General features: G+C 43.0%; 1 protein-coding gene across 1 annotated transcript in view; it reads left to right on the forward strand.

The window, feature by feature from the left end:
- fat2 (FAT atypical cadherin 2) overlaps positions 1–19,897 on the forward strand; it is a 92,088-nt gene that overhangs the window by 18,658 nt on the left and 53,533 nt on the right. The window contains exons 4-11 of the mRNA XM_049749913.2: positions 2,490–2,548; positions 3,471–3,782; positions 3,980–4,187; positions 8,180–8,319; positions 10,796–10,858; positions 11,351–11,563; positions 12,970–13,180; positions 15,464–19,525. Coding sequence (XP_049605870.2) covers positions 2,490–2,548; positions 3,471–3,782; positions 3,980–4,187; positions 8,180–8,319; positions 10,796–10,858; positions 11,351–11,563; positions 12,970–13,180; positions 15,464–19,525 — 5,268 coding nt within the window. The remainder of the gene's footprint in view (positions 1–2,489; positions 2,549–3,470; positions 3,783–3,979; positions 4,188–8,179; positions 8,320–10,795; positions 10,859–11,350; positions 11,564–12,969; positions 13,181–15,463; positions 19,526–19,897) is intronic.

Consider the following 19,897-nt stretch of genomic DNA (forward strand, 5'->3'; position numbering starts at 1 on the left):
TCCAAATAAATGACGACAGCACACTGTGATCAATGGGCTGATAGCAAGCTTTTCATCTTACAATTTCAGCTTTCTGGTGCAGATGTGACAATTGGTGGTTGCTGAAAGAGCCTCAAGAGTTTTAGCATGAGAATAACATGAAATTGATCTCTTTGCGTGACTGTTCACACCGCAGTGTCCATTTGCATACGTTTGTAATGAACGTAGAAACTGCACGCCTGGCCAAAAATATTCCATGTATTCAAGACAACACAGATGACTGAATAGTGAGCATCAAGAGATTCTCATCTCTATCCTTGAAGCCGGATTTAATTTTTTTTTACCTGGAATGCAATATCCATTTTCTATACCGCTTGTCCCCACAGGGGTCACGGGCGTGCTGGAGCATATCCCAGCAGTCATCAAGCAGTAAGCGGTGGACACCCTGAACTGGTTGCCAGCCAATTACAGGGACGGGGAGAACATGCAAACTCCACACAGGGAGGGCATAAGGTGGAATCGAACCCACACCCTTCTAACTGCGAGGCAAATATGCTAACCAGTGCCTCACCGAGCCGCCTCCCGCACCAATCCAATTCATTTCAATTATTATACAATGAATCAGTCAAATTAGAATAAGATACTAGCTATTTTATTTATATGACTCCACTTACAATATTTACTCTGAAGGTGTCTCTGGAGATGACACCCAGCCGTTCACAGACAGGCCTTGTCTTCATGGAGTGTTCACTGACCCGGTGAAAGCGCCTAATGACTAAAACACTCTTGCTTAACATGCCCACCTGTCCTTATGATGGCCTCCTGGGGGTTTAAGATTAGGCCTTGTTTGCTCTGCTGTCAATGTGTCCCATTCCCAACCCCCTGCCGGCCTTAGCGGACTCTTGGCTTGCAGTTAAAAAAATAAAAATAAAAATACAAAAACAGCGCCACGACACCATTAAGGTTTAAGCTTTCAGATTGACTCTCAAGATGTTAACTGGATGAGTGTGCTGTACATAGACCAGGCACTTATGTTGAGTCATGATTTCGGGGCCATTTTTATGGTTTGTTCCTGAACAAACTGTAATCACCAAACAAATGTACATTAAGTAGTACTGGGCATTTAAAATAAGCATGAAACTAAAGAAACAGGGGTGGTCTCTTAATTTTTTCCAAACCTGTTTCTGGGGGCAGGGGTCTCAAACACAATTGCTTAAAACTCACTTAGGGGTGCCCCCGATCAACCAAGAATTGCATAAAATTGAACAGAACACTGGGGACCAATTAAGTTCGTAAGTAGAGATACCATTGGTGTTTGATTATCATCATTGTTTGCCACTACTTTTGACTTCAAATGCGCTGGTAGTTTACAGAAAGGTAACTGCAGCTAATTTCAAACCAATACGTGTTCAGGATCAAGATGAAACAGTTTTTTTTTAGGCCAAAAAAGCAAAATGATGACCTGGCATACTCGCCATCAACATTCATTGGGACATGAGAAGCCTGAGGCAGACTGCTTTTCAATGAAGCACCTCTCCTGAGATGTCAAGTATACCTGAAAGTAAAATGTCTTTTAATGCTGCAGGCATAATAATGTGCCACCAAATCAACGCATCTTTTGTTTGAGCTCGTTAATTAAAAGATGTGGCAGCGTTTCAGCAGGGACAGCCGTGTTGTAATTCAACTGAGGGGGTCGTTATACATTAATGGGTGACGTGCTTTTACTTGTTAAAAGTCAGCATTTATGCTTTGTTGCTGCTTGATTTTCTATGGGAGGGTCCTCACAATTATCTTCTGCAGCATAAGAACAAGCACAAGAACAAGCTTCTGTTGGGGACTTTAGAATTTTCCATTGAGATAAAACTGTAATGTTTGTGATCCTACACTGAGCCGCTGTCATCCTTACTGTTGATTACAACTCAGACACCCCTTTCGTTATTTTCGGTTTGTATTTGGATAAGCCAGTCAGGTGCTGGGCGCAGAGCAACCTTCTGCCTTACGCCGTGGAAATTTAGTTGAGCTGATAACTAGGTTTTTTTTTTTTACATGTTTACAGGCAATTGTAAACATATGCTGTCTCAACTAAAGAGATGCCACAGTAGAAAAAATTTATATTCTTCTATGAAATTTCAGATCTTCTAATGCCATGTCGCGGAAAATCACAAATGGGAGGTTTTCCATGAATAACGGAGGATTGGCTCGAAGAAAAACATCAGTAAAATTTGCAAATGCCTAATCATGACTATAGGGGGCGGGACAAGACCTCTGTATTAAAAAATGAATCTTTATTTTTGTACATTAGTGTCTATTATTCACTCTTAGGAAATGGACATTCCAGCACTAATTGTGTGTGTGTGTGTGTGTGTGTGTGTGTGTGTGTGTGTGTGTGTGTGTGTGTGTGTGTGTGTGTGTGTGTGTGTGTGTGTGTGTGTGTGTGTGTGTGTGTGTGTGTGTGTGTGTGTGTGTGTGTGTGCGTGTGTGTGCATGTGTGTGTTTGTGTGTTTGCACAGGTGTCATCAGCACAGTGGCAGCGTTGGATCGTGAGGATAAAGCAGAGCACAGTATTGAGGTGAGACCTTCGCACTTTTTTCATTTAATTGCTCATCCAGGTTCCTGCTGTTTTCATGTCACTGTCATTACAAAACCACTTAAATGCATACAAGTACAATGTTATGCAATTCCTTGCAAATACGTATGATACAATGAAGTTCTGATTGCGATATTTTCCACACTATCCACTCCAATTACTGTATAATTAGATGCAATTATCGCTAAGTGCAGTAGAGTGATATAAATGATTTATATGTTAGTGGTTCATATGGCAATGAGTACTTCTGATTTCACAGGAAATGTGGTTTTCCTTAGATTCGGGTATTAGGATATTTCCTAAACATAATTTTGTCCAATGTTTTAGCGGAAGGTGAACCCTGGTTTTGGAGACAGCCATCTTGAAAATTAGAGTTGTCTTGTACTGAACAAGGAAGGAGGTGCTTAGTCCAATAAGGGGTATCCTCTACATGTTAAAATTGGAACTAAACCTTAAACCAACTATTCATTGGAAAGCTATGCCTCTAGTTCTCAATGACTCATTTATTTAAAATATTCTGCAATTCACACGAAATACGAAATTAGCTCCAATTACGACGTGATTCCTTGCACCAATGAAATCATTCACTGTATCTACAACACAATACTGTCATATCACCCAACATACTTTACACCAGACATGCTGAAATAGACTCTAAGCTAAATGCAATACAACATGATTTACTCTACTTCCCTCCAATTCCATGATTCACTTCAGGCATCATGCAATTTACTCCAGGAATGATTGAGTTTACTCCAATTCCGATGCCATAGGTTCCACTCTAGTTATGAAACGATTCACTCAAATTGCAATACAATATAATTCAATCCAAAAATAATACTGTTCATACAAGACAAGATATGTTTCATTGCAATTATGATTTACTCCAATCATTGTATGACAGGTCATAGTGTCCGACAATGGCTCCCCGTCTCTGCACTCCACCGCAACGGTGGTGGTTCGTGTGCTGGACGACAACGACAACTGGCCCAAGTTTACAGACAAACTTTTCCACGTCAAACTGCCCGCCCAGCTTCAACAAGACGGCCATCTGGAAGTCTGCCGAATGATCGCCCATGACGACGACGAGGGCTCCAACGCCGACGTTACATACACGCTACAGGACGACCACGATGGCAGTTTCCAAATTGATCCGTTGACGGGTGTGGTGACTTCACTTGGAGACTTCTGGCCTGGGAATTACACCATTCTCACGGTAGTTTACTCTTACACTCTCCATCAGCTAACATGGTGAAATGAACCAACAAGACTATGGTGTCAGGGTCCAGATACAAATTAACGGTCCAACGTATGTACATGCTAATAAAAGGAGCATGGGGGAGTTACCACACACCAGGTTTCTAATTATGATTGCATTTCTAATATTACCAATTTTGACACTACATTTTATAGATTAAAGCCATGGACGCGGGGAGCCCATCACTGTCCTCTGCAGCAAGGCTGGACATCGAGTGGGTTTCGCCCGAGTCCCCTCCCGCGGAGCCAATTGCCTTCGATGAGCCTCACTTCACCTTTGCTGTCATGGAAACGGAACCCGTAACTCACATGGTGGGCATCATCATGACTGAGACATACCGGCTGCGCTGGTTTCACATCGTAGGTAAGATATCTTGTGTTATGCGTGTGACTCTTGGACCTACTGGATAAATCTTTTCAGTGCACTTGTTTTTTTTTTTTAGGAGGTTTGTGTTTTAAGATGTTGATTTTTTTTCTGCCATTTTGTTGACGAACTCAGATCCATCGATGTAGTTACTTGTATACAAAGTTCAAATCTAGTAGCAATTGCCCAAAAATGTGTGAAGGACTTTGGGTAGGACATCTGAAAATGACCAAAATGATCGTAAGAAGGCCATTTCAACATAGACTGCAGAGTTGCTGTATATTTTCAGAGATGGCTTCTTCAAGCTTTTTGTGAGTCTACTCTCGATAGACTTGTCAACCAAATCCCATCTTGCAATGAGAAACTGGCTCAAGGGTGGAATTTTCTTTTTTGAATTACTAGAATATAGCATTTTCTGACAAGTCATCAAACTTTACTGCAATAGCATTTGAACAAAATAAAACAAAGTTCCTCTTTGAAGGACCACTGAAAATGGAACAATGAGCTTCAAATGGCTGCGTTCTACTCTAAGGAGGGAAGGCTTGCAACTTTTTTGTGGTTCCTCATGACAGACTTGCTGTCCAAATGTTATATTGATAAGTGAAACTGCTTTGGAGCCCTTTAAAATGGCTGCTTCAAAACAAATGTGACAATTTTCTTCTATGTTTCCAAGCATGGCTTCCTGAGATATTTGTGGGTCTACTTATGATAGACAGGTAAACTGCCTTTAACAAGTCTGGCTTTGAAGAACCTCTGTAAATCGGCCAAAATGAGCCTGAAATGGCCCCTTCAAATCAGTGGCCGACTGTCCATGTCTTATCAGACATAGCTTCTTGAGACATTTTTATGGCTATACTCATGATAAACATGCCTACAAGTGATAGGTCAAATGAGTGTCATGCAACTTCATGATTTAGTAAATGGTGAGCGTGTCAATGTGATGGATGGTAGGGGTCTAGGTGTCAGCAATTTATTCAGTTTTTCATCAGTGAGGATAAATCAGCAGCATTCCGTCTATCATCAGTTGACAGGTCGCCACAGGCGGGGACGACCAGCCTATCCTTCACTTTACATGTGAAAATCCACACTTTTGGCTTTGTCATTGTGAAAAGCATTAACGCAAGTATCCACAAATCACAGCAATGGATTTCCATTCGGTTATCAGGTATTAAATTTACATGCTGAACTATTTTTCTCATTCCTAAAATTCCACAATAAAATTCTCAAATTAACAGTATTGTAAGCAGTGACTTCCTCCTTCCACCTTTTTCCACTGACTCAAATCATTGTGACTTCAAAATGTTCAGCTAATTCAGGGAAATAAAGAAGCATCATATTTCCCACATTCCCAAACGAAGAGATGTTTACTTATACGATTTATCTCCTCCTTCTTGCCCTCCGTTTGAGCAATTCAATTAATTTCACAGTATTTCAGATCAGCATCAGTATTCATACGCAATTTCTACCGATATTGCATTCTTTAGTTAATTGTACAGTACAGCATGTTATCTGAGGAGCACATCTCTATGCTGTGTCAGTGGAATACTTTCGTTCTCACTCTTCCTCAGATATGATGAAGTATTCCTGATGGGGCACGCTCTCTCTCTCTCACTCTCATTCTTTTTCATCTCTTATCATTCTTTCAGTCCCACATGATAACTCACAGAGACAACTGGAGACTTCCTGAGATGGCTCCACTTGTTCTGTCTGTGAAAAAAAACATCAACACGATGCCTTTTAGATTGCTGCGGAAAAGACGGAAAAGGCCGAGCAGGAAATGGAACTGTAGGCTAGGTGCAGGTGCAAAGTTGGGGCAGGCAGAGACGTGGAATGGTGGTAGTCAATTCCAGAAATCGCGATGTTTCTGGGGAGGGTGTCACTGTGGCTAATGTACCCCAGAGTTACTTGCCACTCAGTATTTTCACTTGCTACAATTTTGTTGGCACATAGTAGGTGTAACTTAGATAAGTTATTGATTACTGTACTTAATTTTATAAGTGCACCTACAGAATGTAATGTCCACACCTCTATATTGACATCATATTTAACATATACACCTCAAATGTACCCAATTTGAATTATATTTAGTACCACTAATGTAATGAATTTGTATTATTATATATGAAGTATACATGTAAGTATACGTGACTATTTTTACCATATGAACCCCACATTTGTCAGATTTATGCAAGATTGATGAATCATATGGTGAAGCTGGTTTTCTTCCTTGGGTACTGCATCTCCCCTTTGTGACCTTGATCCATGTAAATATGAAGAAGAATTGTGGGAGGAAAAAAAATGTGTGATAAGTGGAATTCTAGCACAAAGCCTCCTTTTGTTGGAACAACATGATGTTGGTCTGGGGTTTTTTTTCTTAATATTGACCACACAACTACAGCGTGTTCCATTTTAATGCCACCACATAAAGCGCTCAAACATTAGTATGTAGGGCTCTCAAGGGCAAAAAGCTTCCTGATGCACAGCCAACAGGAAGTCCATGCCGTCAATTAAATTAAATCACTTAAAAAGGCCGCTAGTCACTTCATCCACTTAATTAAATCGAAACGGAGTGAAACCAGTGTATGTGTGTGTGTGTGTGTGTGTGTGCGCGTGTGTATGTGTGTGTGTGTGTGTGTGTGCGCGCGTGCGCGTGCGCGTGCGCGTGCGTGTGTGCGTGTGTGTGTGTGTGTGCGTGTGTGCGTGTGTGTGTGCGTGTGTGTGTGCGTGTGTGTGTGCGTTTGTGCGTGCGTAAAACAGGACTGAGAAAAGATTATTCAAGATCAACTAATTAAGAGTATGCTAAATATGAATACATACAAAAATGCCTTTTCAAAAATTAATTTTCAAACACAAATTGCAAAACAAACTAAAAAGCCCATGGGAGGCTATGTCACACAGCAGATGATATGATTAATGCGCTAGCTCCAATGAACAATCATTCATCATAACCACCACTATGCACAACAGAAATTAGATCAGTGCTTCTTAACCTTTTTGGAGGTACGGAACCCCATCAGTTTCATATGCGCATTCACCGAACCCCTCTTTAGTGTGTGTGTGTGTGTGGGGGGGGGGGGTGACAGGGGAACGACAGTTCAGATATGCGACATTTACACGACATTCAGATGTGTTCGGCCGTCCACAGGGGGGAGGGGGGGGGGGGGATGACATACCAGCTCTGCCGAACCCCTGAAGCCGACTCACCGAACCTCTAGGGTTCGATCGAGTCCAGGTTAAGAACCACTGAATTAGATGAAACACCAAGAAATAATCCATTTGGTTTAAAAAAAAAAAAAAAAAAAGTCCTTGGTGTGCTCGGTCATGTATCTGCAGCATAGTGCGATAAAGTTAGGGTATAGGTCAGGAGTTCCCAAGTCCAGCCCTCACGAGCCCCCATCCAGCCTTTTTTAGGTGACCTTCCTCCTAGACACGTTATTTAAATGATCAGGTCATCAATAAGCTTTGCGAAAGCCTGATAATGAACCTGATGATTCGTATCAGGAGGGTCGTAGTAGGCATGCATCGAAACAAGAGTGGTTAAGGGCTCTCAGGGACCGAACTTGGGCAGCCCTGGTGTATTTCATAACTGCCACTATGCACAATAGAAATAAATAGAATACTTAGAATACTGATAATCCACAAAGTTAAGAAACAGAATTTACGGCAAGCTCAAGTCATGTTAAATCCTATGATTTAGGCACAAGGAGGGGATGTGAGTAACGTCATCACCTGTCTCGCCAGTGAGTCACCATAAAACGATCTATATCAAATCATATTATGAATATGTTGACTAGTTATGCATGATCACCACAGTGCACAATAGGAATAAAAACAATGTCCAGTTATTTTTGCTCACTGCCACTTTGCACAACATAAATAAACAGAATGACTAGACCTGAAGATGAATATAAATAATCTACAGATTGAAGAAAATGTCATAGTGTATCACATATGTAATAACAGCTAGTGTTTGTCATCTTCCTGTCTGTCAGGTGGAGATGAGGAAAAGGATTTTGACATCCAGAGGAACTCGGGCACCATCTCTATCGCCCATCGACTGGACGCCGCCCGTCGCTCAAACTACAACCTGACAGTGCAGGTCACCGACGGCCACCACAGCTCCACTGTGCAGGTTGGAATGTGTAAAAAACACTATTTGTGCGCCTTCGATATATGTGTCTGTGAAATACGTCAGTTTCGTCAGTTCCAGTCAGTTGTGCACAAGAGAACGTAAGATAGTCTATGTTTTAGGAAGTGTCCCCCGACTGTCCCCCATTATGACGGTTTGTGTATAAAAGCTTCCTTTCAGTAATGTCCGTCATCATCTCGTTCTGTCTCTTCTTTGTGTGAATTATACGGCACTATTTGCCTGGCGGATGGACATGCGATCAACATACCACTTTTCTCCCCAGTGACCGTGTCGCATATCCCTCCACCCAGCAAAGCAGTGCCGCACAACAGCGGTCCACAGCCTTTTTACGAGTCTATAAAAGTGATCAGGTCATCACAAAAGTCACGGAAAGAATCCTATATAAGCCGCACTGGACTATAAGCCACAAGGTTCAAAATTTGAGAAAAAGTCGCGGCTTATAGACCGAAATTTACGGTTATTTGTTTGCTAATAACCTTCAAACTGTTACTAGTTGTGAAGTGTTGTGAGTTCCCATAGAGTGGTGCTGTCCCAATTTTCGTCTCACAACTCGAAGCAAAAAGTTTAGGTCATGTCATTCGTATCTCAAGGCCCTACTGAAGCAGTTTCGCCGTTAACCACAGTCGCCCAACACATTCAGGTAGGCTGTTGGCGCAGTGGATAGGTGTCTGCCAGTTGACTGGAATTTTCTGTCACTATGTATTTTGCTTAGGTCAGAAGTAAACACCATGCCATTGACGCACAGATGGACTGTTTGTGGGTTAGTGAGTTCACTGCTGCGAGTGCAATTTTCAACTTTCACTGACGCTTTGGCATCTGTGAAAGCCAGTATTATGTATACAAAAATGTTCCACGCTCACTGCTAAGGGAAAAGTGGATGGTGAAAATCAGCAATTCAAACAAGAATGGACTAAAAATGTGCATATATTGTCCCTCAGACCAGCATCTGACCCATGTCCTCAATATGCCAGTAGACTATAGCTGTGAAATTTTCAATTTGGAGTCACATTTTGAGACAAAGCATTGGAAAAGTTCATTCAAAAGTTTAGGGTCACTTAGAAATGTCCTTATTTTTAAAATAAATCAACCAAGCGTTATAGAAAATGGTTGGATTTTCCAATGAGGATAACATTAAACTCACCAGGAATACACATTGTTAATGTGGTAAAAGACAATTCTAGCTGCAATATCCACATAGGTGTATAAAGGTGCATTTCCAGTAACCATCCCTCCAGTGTTCTAATGGCCCCCTGTGTTTGCTAATTGCGTTAGAAGGCTGATGAATGATTAGAAAACCCTTGAAACCCCTCGTGCAATTCTGTTAGTTTTCATGGAAAACACTAAATTGTCTTGGTGACCCCAAACATTTGAAAGCAAGTGTATCCAGTTAAATACAAGAACTTTTAAATTGTCAAGCAAGCTTCTTGTCACATTGATGGCACAACAACAACAAAAAAGCAAAAGAATGTGTGGTTATTTAGAGTGGCATAGAAATAAGGTGAGCCCAAGAGCCATTCTTCTGATTCAGAAAAAGCCCTGCATGACTCAAATGATGAACACAACTTTAGAAAGTGAACAAAAAAACGGAAATTACACTTTTATATTAAGTAATCCTCAATCTTAGGTTCCTCAGCAAACAGACACAGTGAAGAACTGGCTGTCGATCTATTTAAGCAGCTGTGTGATGGAATACAAATGCAGTCATGACTACATTATATTTATTCATGAATTTCAATAGTTGTGAATGAGTTGGATTTATTCAGTGAGCTCCGTGCAGTACATTAAAATATGATAATGCTCACCAGAAATTGCATGTTTGAAAACGTATATGATAAGTCAAAAGGGGACTTTAGTAGACATACCAAAACGGTAATGACTTTTATTTTAGTGGGTGATTTTATTGTTGCTGTGTTACCGTAATATCGTATGTGGCCTGACCAACGTCAATAAATGGATTTTTCGATTGATACAAAAAGAATTCTGGCTCTTGAAGAGTTATATTTCAGGATGGTAAATGTCTGGTGGTTACTGGATGGATGGATGGATGGATGGATGGATGGATGGATGGATGGATGGACGGACGGACGGACGGACGGACGGACGGACGGACGGACGGACGGACGGACGGACGGACGGAAGTTTTTCCCACTGCATTATGTGTTTAAAGTTTGAGGCTCAAAGAACAGTATGAAGAAAAACTTTATAATAGTTTCAAAAAAGGGATTTTTTCTTCTGTTTATTTTTTTTCTTTCACACTTTTATGCCTGAGTGCTCTTTCACACGAAGAAAGCGAGAGACAAAACAATGACTGATGCAGTGTGTGTTTGATTTGCACCACTGCTGAGTCAGCATGATAACAAACAGCTTTCTCTGTGATTTATTTTTATCTCCTCTATATTGGATGTCATTTCCATAACCTGGCTGTTCTTTGCTTGTTTTTTGTTTTTGCTGACCACAGGCCTACATCCGTGTTCTGGACATGAATGAACATCGGCCCGTCTTCTTCAAGACTCTCTATGAGGTGTGTGCTTGTGTGAATACTGTAGACCATTGGAATTTTTATGTACATGAAGAGCAAAAGAAGCCTAAACTGACTTTAGTCAACGTTTCTTAGCATAGATGGAAGCCTGGATTGAAAAAGGGTTTGCATTTGGAATTCAGGGTTGAGGGTGATATTTTATGGTAAAGTGAGTGAGTTAGGATTTCAGGTTAGGCTTTGTGTTTTAGAGCTAGGGTTGATCTTTAATCAAGATAATTTAGGGTTAGAGGTTTTGGGTCAGGGTCAGTTTTAGTTTTGAGGTTTTATGGAGGATGAATGGGTTGGGAATAGGGATTTGGGTTTCAGGTTAGGGTTCCGAAAAAGTCTATGAAAACCGCAAAACTGACAAAGAATTACCGGTAATACTTCAATGCTAGGGTTTATTGCGGTAATGATGGTTCCAACTGAAAATGGTTCGAGGTTCAAAGTGTCACTGCATTATTTCTCTCATTTACTGGTCACCGTGTCTGTCAGGTGAGGGTGCCTGAGGACACGGCAGCCTGGAAGGACATCCTACACTTAGGGGCACGTGATGATGATGCCAACAGCAAGCTGGTCTTCTCAATTCACAGCAGCGTACATCCCAACAGCTACAAACTCTTCCACCTGGATCCCAAGAGCGGTGTCCTGGCCACCACAGACAAATTGGACTACGAGACCATCTCGCAGCACACGCTTGTTGTCATGGTAATGGTCACACTGTTACACCGTGGTGTAAATGAGTGGCTTTTTTTTTCAAGTCTATGGCTGTGCATTGTCATAGATCTTACACTTAATCATGCGCCACAGACTCTCAATAAGGTTGACATATCGGGATGATGTCTCAAGTCAAGTTTATTTATATAGCCTAAGAGTCTGAAAGGCCCACAGAACACAAAAATCATAGATATCCCCTGGTCAATAACCCCTTCTGAGCAAGGAAAAATCATGACAAAACCTATTTAGGAGGTAAACAACATTGAGAAGTGTCCACAATTAGAGTGATCCAATTCCAGGATGACCAGGCTGGATGCTGAATGGGCAACATTGATCAATATGATGCTGTACACTGTGTTAATTAAAACAGCGTGAGAATCCATTTTATAAAATGAAGCGTCACAGGTACACACCTCCAGGAAAGTGGTCCTCCGCAGCTCTTTTTATTGTTGGACAATGAATTATTATTATTATTAAGCACACTCACTTGAATTATCACCACCAAGCCCCCTCTCTGAATAGGAGAGTAGGGGCTGATGAGAGGAGAAGCGGCAGTAAAAAAGACAAAAAGTCGGAATGTCAGGGAGTAAGGCAGTGCAAGATTCTACGTGTGGTTTAAGTAGATGTGAGAGTATAGAAATAAGTCAGGTCGAGAAATAAATATTTCTATACAGTGGAGACTGATTGTTTCAAATCAGTTCCTGTTTAGAAGCACAGTACACTTATCATCCACACGCATACACCTAGTTTTAGGATTCCTTGGTTCTTAATAGAGTTGATATCATGGTATGGTGGAGGTGGCCACCAGTAGTGTTGGTACTGGGAGGAGGCAACATCTAGTCAGGCACTCCCCTTGGCCTCTATTCCAAACCAAGATTATACCGTTCTGTAGTTAATAGAATAGAAGATCTTTGCCGCTTGGTGCTTACCAGCCATCTGGAACTTAATGTCTCCTAGACAAAGGAGCTGGTCATAGACTTTTGGAAGTCCCGTTCAAAGCCTAGGCCAGTACTACTGGAGGGAGCTGAAGCGCTTTGAGGTCAAGGAATGGAACGCAAAATATTTAAAACTACGGATATTCTTGAACTAGCAACTATTTTCATTCTGTTCGGGACATTTTGACACCTTCAGGTAGTCTAAAGAGGCCAACCATCTCACCTCCTGCTAGGCCTACCCAATGCATCACTCCCCCAGCCCCTAGCCAACCACCAACAACCAGTTAGGCCAAACATCTGCATGTTACTTATCAGCATTTTTTTTTTATACTGCTCCCTTCATACCAAGCATTTAACTGACAGGAAACTTTCCTGAAAGCACATTTGTCACTATTGCTCTCTAAGTCACACTCAAATTATTCTCATTATGACCACATGTGATGTTCCTTCCTTCCCACTTAGGTGCGTGACCAGGAGATACCAGTCAAGAGGAATTTTGCCAAGGTGATGGTGCATGTGGAGGACTGCAATGACCATGCACCTGCCTTCCTGCGCACGCGCTATGAGGCCGCCGTGTCTAATGTGTCGCCTGTCGGCTACGAGGTGGTGCGTGTCAAGGCCCTGGACGGTGACGCAGGCAGCAATGCCAACATTGCGTACTCCCTGCATTCCGGTGAGCAGCTTTTTTTTTTTTTTTTTACAATTACACTGTTACCTTGACTTAAAAGTGTCCCAGTTTCCCTTTTTTTTTTTAGCTACGAGCCATTTGGGAGCCAAAATATGAGTTGTGACCAGACATGATCACTCGAGTGAAGTGGGGAAGAAAATTAATTTAGTGGGAAGTGAGAAAAATATCAATTAATCAAGGTACTTGCAAGTGGAAGAGCTGTTCATTGAACGGGATAGAATACAGAAGAATGCAAAGTGAGAATACTTGCAAGGAGGCCACAACTCATGCCCAGATGCTCACATGCAAACTAGCTGATGTCCTCCTGAAGTCACTCACAAGGCTACACCACTTAAAGCCAGCACACACATATTTCAGTTTGAACAAAGATTACACAATATGAGACCAGTTTATTGATTTACATTTTCTTCCATTATACATTTTACAATAGACAGCTATTTTTCTTGACTCAAAAACAAGAAACAAAAAACATGTTTTTTTAGGAATCTGGAACAGATGGCATTTCAGTTGAAATGTAAATTAAATATAGGCAAATAATTTGATATACAAGTAAATTAAGGGCGGCTCGGTGGTGCATTTGCTGGCACGTCCGCCTCACAGTTAGGAGGGTGCGGGTTCGATTCCATGTCCCCGTGTCCGCGTGGGTTTTCTCCGGGGCACTCCGGTTTCCTTCCACATCTCCAAAAACATGCTCGGTAGGCCGATTGAGCACTCCAAATTGTCCCTAGGTGTGAGTGCGAGTGCTGATGGTTGTTTGTCTCTGTGCCCTACGATTGGCTGGCAACCAGTTCAAGGTATCCTCCGCCTATTGCCCAATGACGTTTGGGATCGGCTCCAGCACACCCGCGACCCCCGTGGGGACAAAGCGGTACAGAAAATGGATGGATGGAAGTAAATTGAGTTTAAAGCTTGGTCACAGAACAAATTAAACTCATCGTCAAAGTACCAGGGTATTTTTTTTCTGAAATATCCCAATGTTTTCCCGCACTTTCTTCCCCCGGACCCCTAGCCAGTTAAGAGCTCCACTAAAGCAGAGTGCTCAAAGACGCCATTATGAGACCTCGGAGTGTCGTTGGAGTGGTTCTCGATTTCCTCCCACAGTGATCATTTTATGTTTGGGATTTCCTGGGCTCAAGCCAGCTCTCCGTAGCTGTTTTATTGTTTCATTTGCGCCGTGCACAGAATGTCACGGAACAAATACTGCTCAGCTTTGGCAAGGGATTTGTCTCTGATCCCAGAGCACAATGAAAAAAGAAAAGTGCCTACCTGGATGTGATTTACTATGTGTTAGTTCCAGGACAAAAGCTTCGACAAAAGGTAATTGTTCACCCAGCATATTTGACAAAATAAAAAATGAAGAAAAGATTCATGGCAAGCAGGGAGCATAAAGAAAGAGTTGCTTTACGATCAAGTGATTTATTATTGTGCATCAATATGGATTGCAAAATTGTTCAATTGTACGCTAACAATACACAATTACTCCCCCTGTCTTGCCAACAAGGTTCCAAATTTATATCGACAAGCTAACAATTGGCAATCATTAAACAATGTTTTTGGAAGTGAAAATGAGGCCGTTGGAAATAAGGTCAACATTTCTTTGCAGTGTGCCATTTACAAATTCAGCTTTTGGTGCTTTTTCTATTTTCTATCTATTCTATTTCTATTCCTATCTTGGATAGGAATCTATCCTCTGCTATTCACTGAAAAACAGTACCTGTCTTTGTGTTCTTTCAGTGTTCTTTCATAAGATGCTACAAAAGCCCAGGCTAGTAGAAATCAATAATAGGTGACAAAGTTTTGTTAAAGTGCTCATCTTGACTGAGAATATAATATTTGTACATATATAGGGGAGAAGCCAATTTTAACCGAGATTGTTAGTGGATGTTACAACAGTCTTCCCGCATGTAGCCTCGGATTTTCTGTCTATTTCATTTAGAAATCAAATCTTCTGTAAGTAGCTAAATGACATTCTGATCTAACCCTACACTGCTCTTCTAGTGAATAATGTTTCAGTTCTGCCATTTGAGTTGAATGACAGTGACATAATGACATAGTTTGAAACATCGCTGAAATTTTAAAGAGTCCTTTGCGAGGGCACCTCCGATTTTTGGCTTCTTATGAGATTGTTTGTGGATATTTTTAGCTGAAATGAGTCAGTTTCCTTTACCTTTGATACTACTTTGGACACCGGGGAAATTTGCGGGGCACACAGAACGGCTACATAGGAAAAATTCCAACTTTGACACATTCTTTTCTTTCCTCCGACAGGCAACATCAACAACATCTTCTTCATCGATCAAATCCTGGGATCCATCAGCGTGTCCAAACCTTTGCACCTGCAGCAGCAGGACCCTTTCCACCTCACGGTGAAGGCCACTGATCAGGGCTTTCCTCAACGCAGCGACATCTGCTCTGTCCACGTTCATGTCCGCATCTCTGACCACACCCCACCGGTCTTCCACGCTGATGAATATCTTGCGGAAATCAGCGAGCAGAGTGCTTCAGGGACACCGGTGGTCACCATCTCGGCCTCCAGTCCAGCTGCAATAAATTACGGTATCGAAAGTGGCGACCAGACTGGAACATTTCACATCAACCGATACACTGGCATGATCACAATCCAAAATCATCTGGATTTTGAGACGTGTGCCTCCTACACGCTTAACGTTTCGGCATCCACTAGTTCTGGAGCTGTGTCCAGGACAGCAGTTTACATCTATGTCATGGATGAGAATGATAACGCTCCTATTTTTGCACGGAGTGAGTACACTGGACAAATAAGTGAAGCGGAACACATCAATAGCCTGGTGATGTCGGAAGACAACACGCCTTTGGTTGTCCAGGCTTCGGATGAGGACCAAGATGCAAATGCACTAATTGTCTATGAGATCTTGGAAGAGGAGGCCAGAAAAGTGTTCAAGATCGACAGTGGCACAGGTGCAATCTCACTAGCGGCGCTGATAGACTTTGAACGTGAGGCTGAGTATCACTTCAGCGTGCAGGCGAAAGATTCTGGGAAACCATCACTGTACGCTACCCAACCTGTCAAGGTTACTGTGCGTGTCCTGGACGTGAATGACGTCCCGCCACGGTTCTCTGCCACTGTATATGAGTCGTCCATCATCTTTCCGCCGGTCACGGGCACGGAGGTAACAAGGGTGGTGGCTCACGATGCAGATTCTGCAGTCTCATACAGCATTGACAAAGGACATCTCCAAGATGTCTTTTCTATTCATTCCGCCACTGGAGTCATCACGGTGAGCAACGTCTTGAAGTTTAATCCGTTTTACCAATTCGTAGTTAGCTCCTCAGATGGGCTTCACAGAGACTCTGCCATTGTGAGGGTGAATGTCACTAATGTCACAGATAGTGGTCTAAGCTTTGAGCAAAAAACCTACTCAGTGAGCGTTTCAGAGAACTTGAACAGTGTGAAAACGTTAGCAGCGCTCAAACCAACAGGATGTTACCTAAATGAGCCTCTCTCGTATTCTCTCTTGAACCCCGTGGGGAGGTTTGCAATCTCCCGGACATCAGGTGTCATGGAGACCACGGGTGTGCCGTTTGACCGCGAGGACACAGACATCTACAATGTAGTGGTGATGTTACAAGATACAAGAACTCCACCAAGGACAGCCACCGCTCTGGTGAAAGTCTTTATAGACGACGTCAACGACAACCCACCTCTGTTCCTCAACCTCCCGTTCTCAATGACGATACCTGAAGATGTAGAACCGGGAGATGTTGTGTACCAGGCCATTGCCACTGACAGAGATCTGGGTGAGAACGGATCCATTGTGTACTCTCTGGAGGAGGATTATGAGCTCTTCAGGATAGATCCAGATATGGGAGATGTTTCCCTTCAGAGGCCTCTTGATTTTGACACCCTAAGCAAATATGTCTTGACGATCCAGGCGATGGATGAGGGGGATCCCGGTCACATGATCCAGGCACAGCTCAGTATTCAAGTTAGGAACCGGTCTAACCCAATTTTCCAAACACTTTTATATCCTCTGAAAGTCCCAGAAAGTGTCCCCCCCTTCACTACCATCTTGCACGTGCAGGCCAAGAATCCTGAAGGCTATCGCCTGACTTACAACTTAGTGGAGGAAAATGCTTCCAAGCACTTTCATATTGACTTCAAGACGGGTGTGTTGTCAGTCACTAACCCGTTAGACTATGAGAGCCAGACCTTACATGTGCTTACTGTGCGAGCCACAGATTCTGTGAGTGGAGCATTTTCAGAGGCATCTATTGAGGTGGAGGTTGATGATGTGAATGATAATGCCCCCTTTTTCTCCCAGCAAATATACACTGCCAACATCGCGGAGGGGCTTCCTATTGGCTCCTCAGTACTGCAGCTTTCTGCCTTCGACTTGGACTCTGGCAGGAATAAAGATCTGACATTTCACATGGCGAGAACAGAAGGCAACGAAACCAATTTCTTCGACATAGACCAACAAAGCGGATTGATTTTCTTAAAGCAAGTTCTGGACTATGAAAGCATGAATCACTTCCAGTTGAGAATTCACGTGGTTGACAATGGAAGCGTCGCCCTCAGTGGTGAGGCTGTTGTCTTGGTTCATGTCACCGATGTCAATGACAATCCCCCAGACTTTGTCAGCTCTCATTTCCAAGCCTCGTTGGACGAATCTGCAAAGTGTGGCCTCATTGTAATCAAGATTCAAGCGTCCGATCCAGATGTCGCAGACACCAACAACCTCAAGTACAAAATCCTTTCAGGCAATGAAGACCACTACTTCAACATCAATGAGACCTCTGGGATCATCTCTTTCGCTAACATCTGCAAGAGGAACCTGGATCCATACTACAACCTGACAGTGTCAGTGTCAGATGGCGTGTTCCAGAAAAGTGCGCCGGTCAACATTGACATGATCAATAGCAACAGACACAGCCCATACTTTCGACAGAGCACGTATGAGGCGGAACTCACTGAAAATGCAGAGGCAGGAACCCGTGTGATCCGGCTTGCCGCCATTGACCCAGATGATGGGCCTTATGGCAGTGTGGACTACACCATCATAAACAAGTTGGCGGATGAGAAGTTCGCCATCAACGCAAACGGTCAGATTGTCACCACACAACCGCTAGATAGAGAAAACCCTGACCAGAGGGTAATCGCCATCAAAGTGATGGCAAAAGATGGTGGCGGTAAAGTGGCCTTTTGCACAGTCAAGATCATACTGGCGGATGACAACGACAACGTTCCACAGTTCAAAGCATCCGAGTACCAGGTTGCTATTCAATCGACCGTCAACAAAGGCTCCCCTGTCATTCAAATTATGGCGTATGATGCAGACGACGGTAAAAACGCCGACATCACCTACACCTTAGATGAAGGTGAAGGGGCCACAGAGGATGTGATTGAGATCAACCCATTTACTGGTGTGGTGAGCGTCAAAGAGAGCTTGGTCAGCATGGAGAATAGGATCTTCAACTTCAAGGTAAAGGCTCGTGACGGCAGCTTCCCGTTCTACAACTCCACCGTCCCTGTGCAAGTCAAAGTGCTCCCTCCTGAAATGCCTCTGCCAATGTTTGTCGAGCCTCTATACACCTTCTCAGCTGCTGAGGACACACCTGTTGGGACAGAGATTGGCTCGGTGAAAGCTGACTCAAACATGCCGCTCATTTACAGCCTGGTCGATGGTAACACAGTGGAGAGCAACCGAGACAAAGTGTTCAGCTTGGACAAAGAAAGTGGAACGTTGCTACTGGAGAAGACCATAGACCACGAGAGGACCAAGTGGTATCAAATTGACGTGTTGGCTCAGGCCAATCACAATGGAACCGACGTGGCCTCAATGGTGTCGGTCAGTATCCAGGTACGGGATGTCAATGACAACCAACCAGTCTTTGACGCCAACCCATACAAAGCCTACCTGGCAGAGAACATGCCGATTGGAACCACCATCATTCAGGTGACTGCCAATGACCCAGACACAGACACCAATGGTCTGGTCACCTACAGCCTGGAGTCACTAGCTGATGATGACGCCAACATCACTGACCTGTTCTCCATCGACGGCGATACTGGCTGGATTGTGACTGTGCGAGAGGCTGACTGCGAGGCATCCAGGCTGCACCGCTTCCACGTGCTGGCCACTGACCATGGTGGCGACGCCAAGCTATCATCCAGTGTCCTGGTGGAAGTAACGGTGGCGGATGAAAATGACAGTCCTCCGGCGTTCACCAAAGATGCTTACCATGGCTCGGTGGCAGAGAACAGTCGCCCTGGCGAAGTTATTGTCTCCATGACGACCACCGACGCAGACGTGTCGCTGGAGAACCGTCTGGTAACGTGCTATATCACAGGTGCTTATTTATTCTAAACTTTCACAACTCACCTGGGTTATAATGATTTGTGTATTTTATTATAGTTATTTTTAATTTCATCTTGACTTAATTTCATATTCTTGTGTGTTTTATTATAGTTAGTTTTAATTTCATCTTGACTGTTGCTGTCTAAATTCAGGCAGTTTGAATTCGTCTTTAAAGCAGATTTTTTTCGAACGTCTATAAAAACATGCCAGAAATGCAGGAGGTTTAAGACATCTGGTCCAGCTCCGACCTTATGAAAGTGCCACCATGTTCCGACCACAAAAAACAAAAATGTTTGGCAATTTAGATTCGCCCATCTGTCCAGTAAACAACTTTAGAACCATTTAGTAGTTTGTCTGTAAGGGG

The sequence above is a fragment of the Syngnathus scovelli genome, chromosome 1 (assembly GCF_024217435.2).
Source record: "Syngnathus scovelli strain Florida chromosome 1, RoL_Ssco_1.2, whole genome shotgun sequence".
NCBI classification, from domain to species: Eukaryota; Metazoa; Chordata; class Actinopteri; order Syngnathiformes; family Syngnathidae; genus Syngnathus; species Syngnathus scovelli.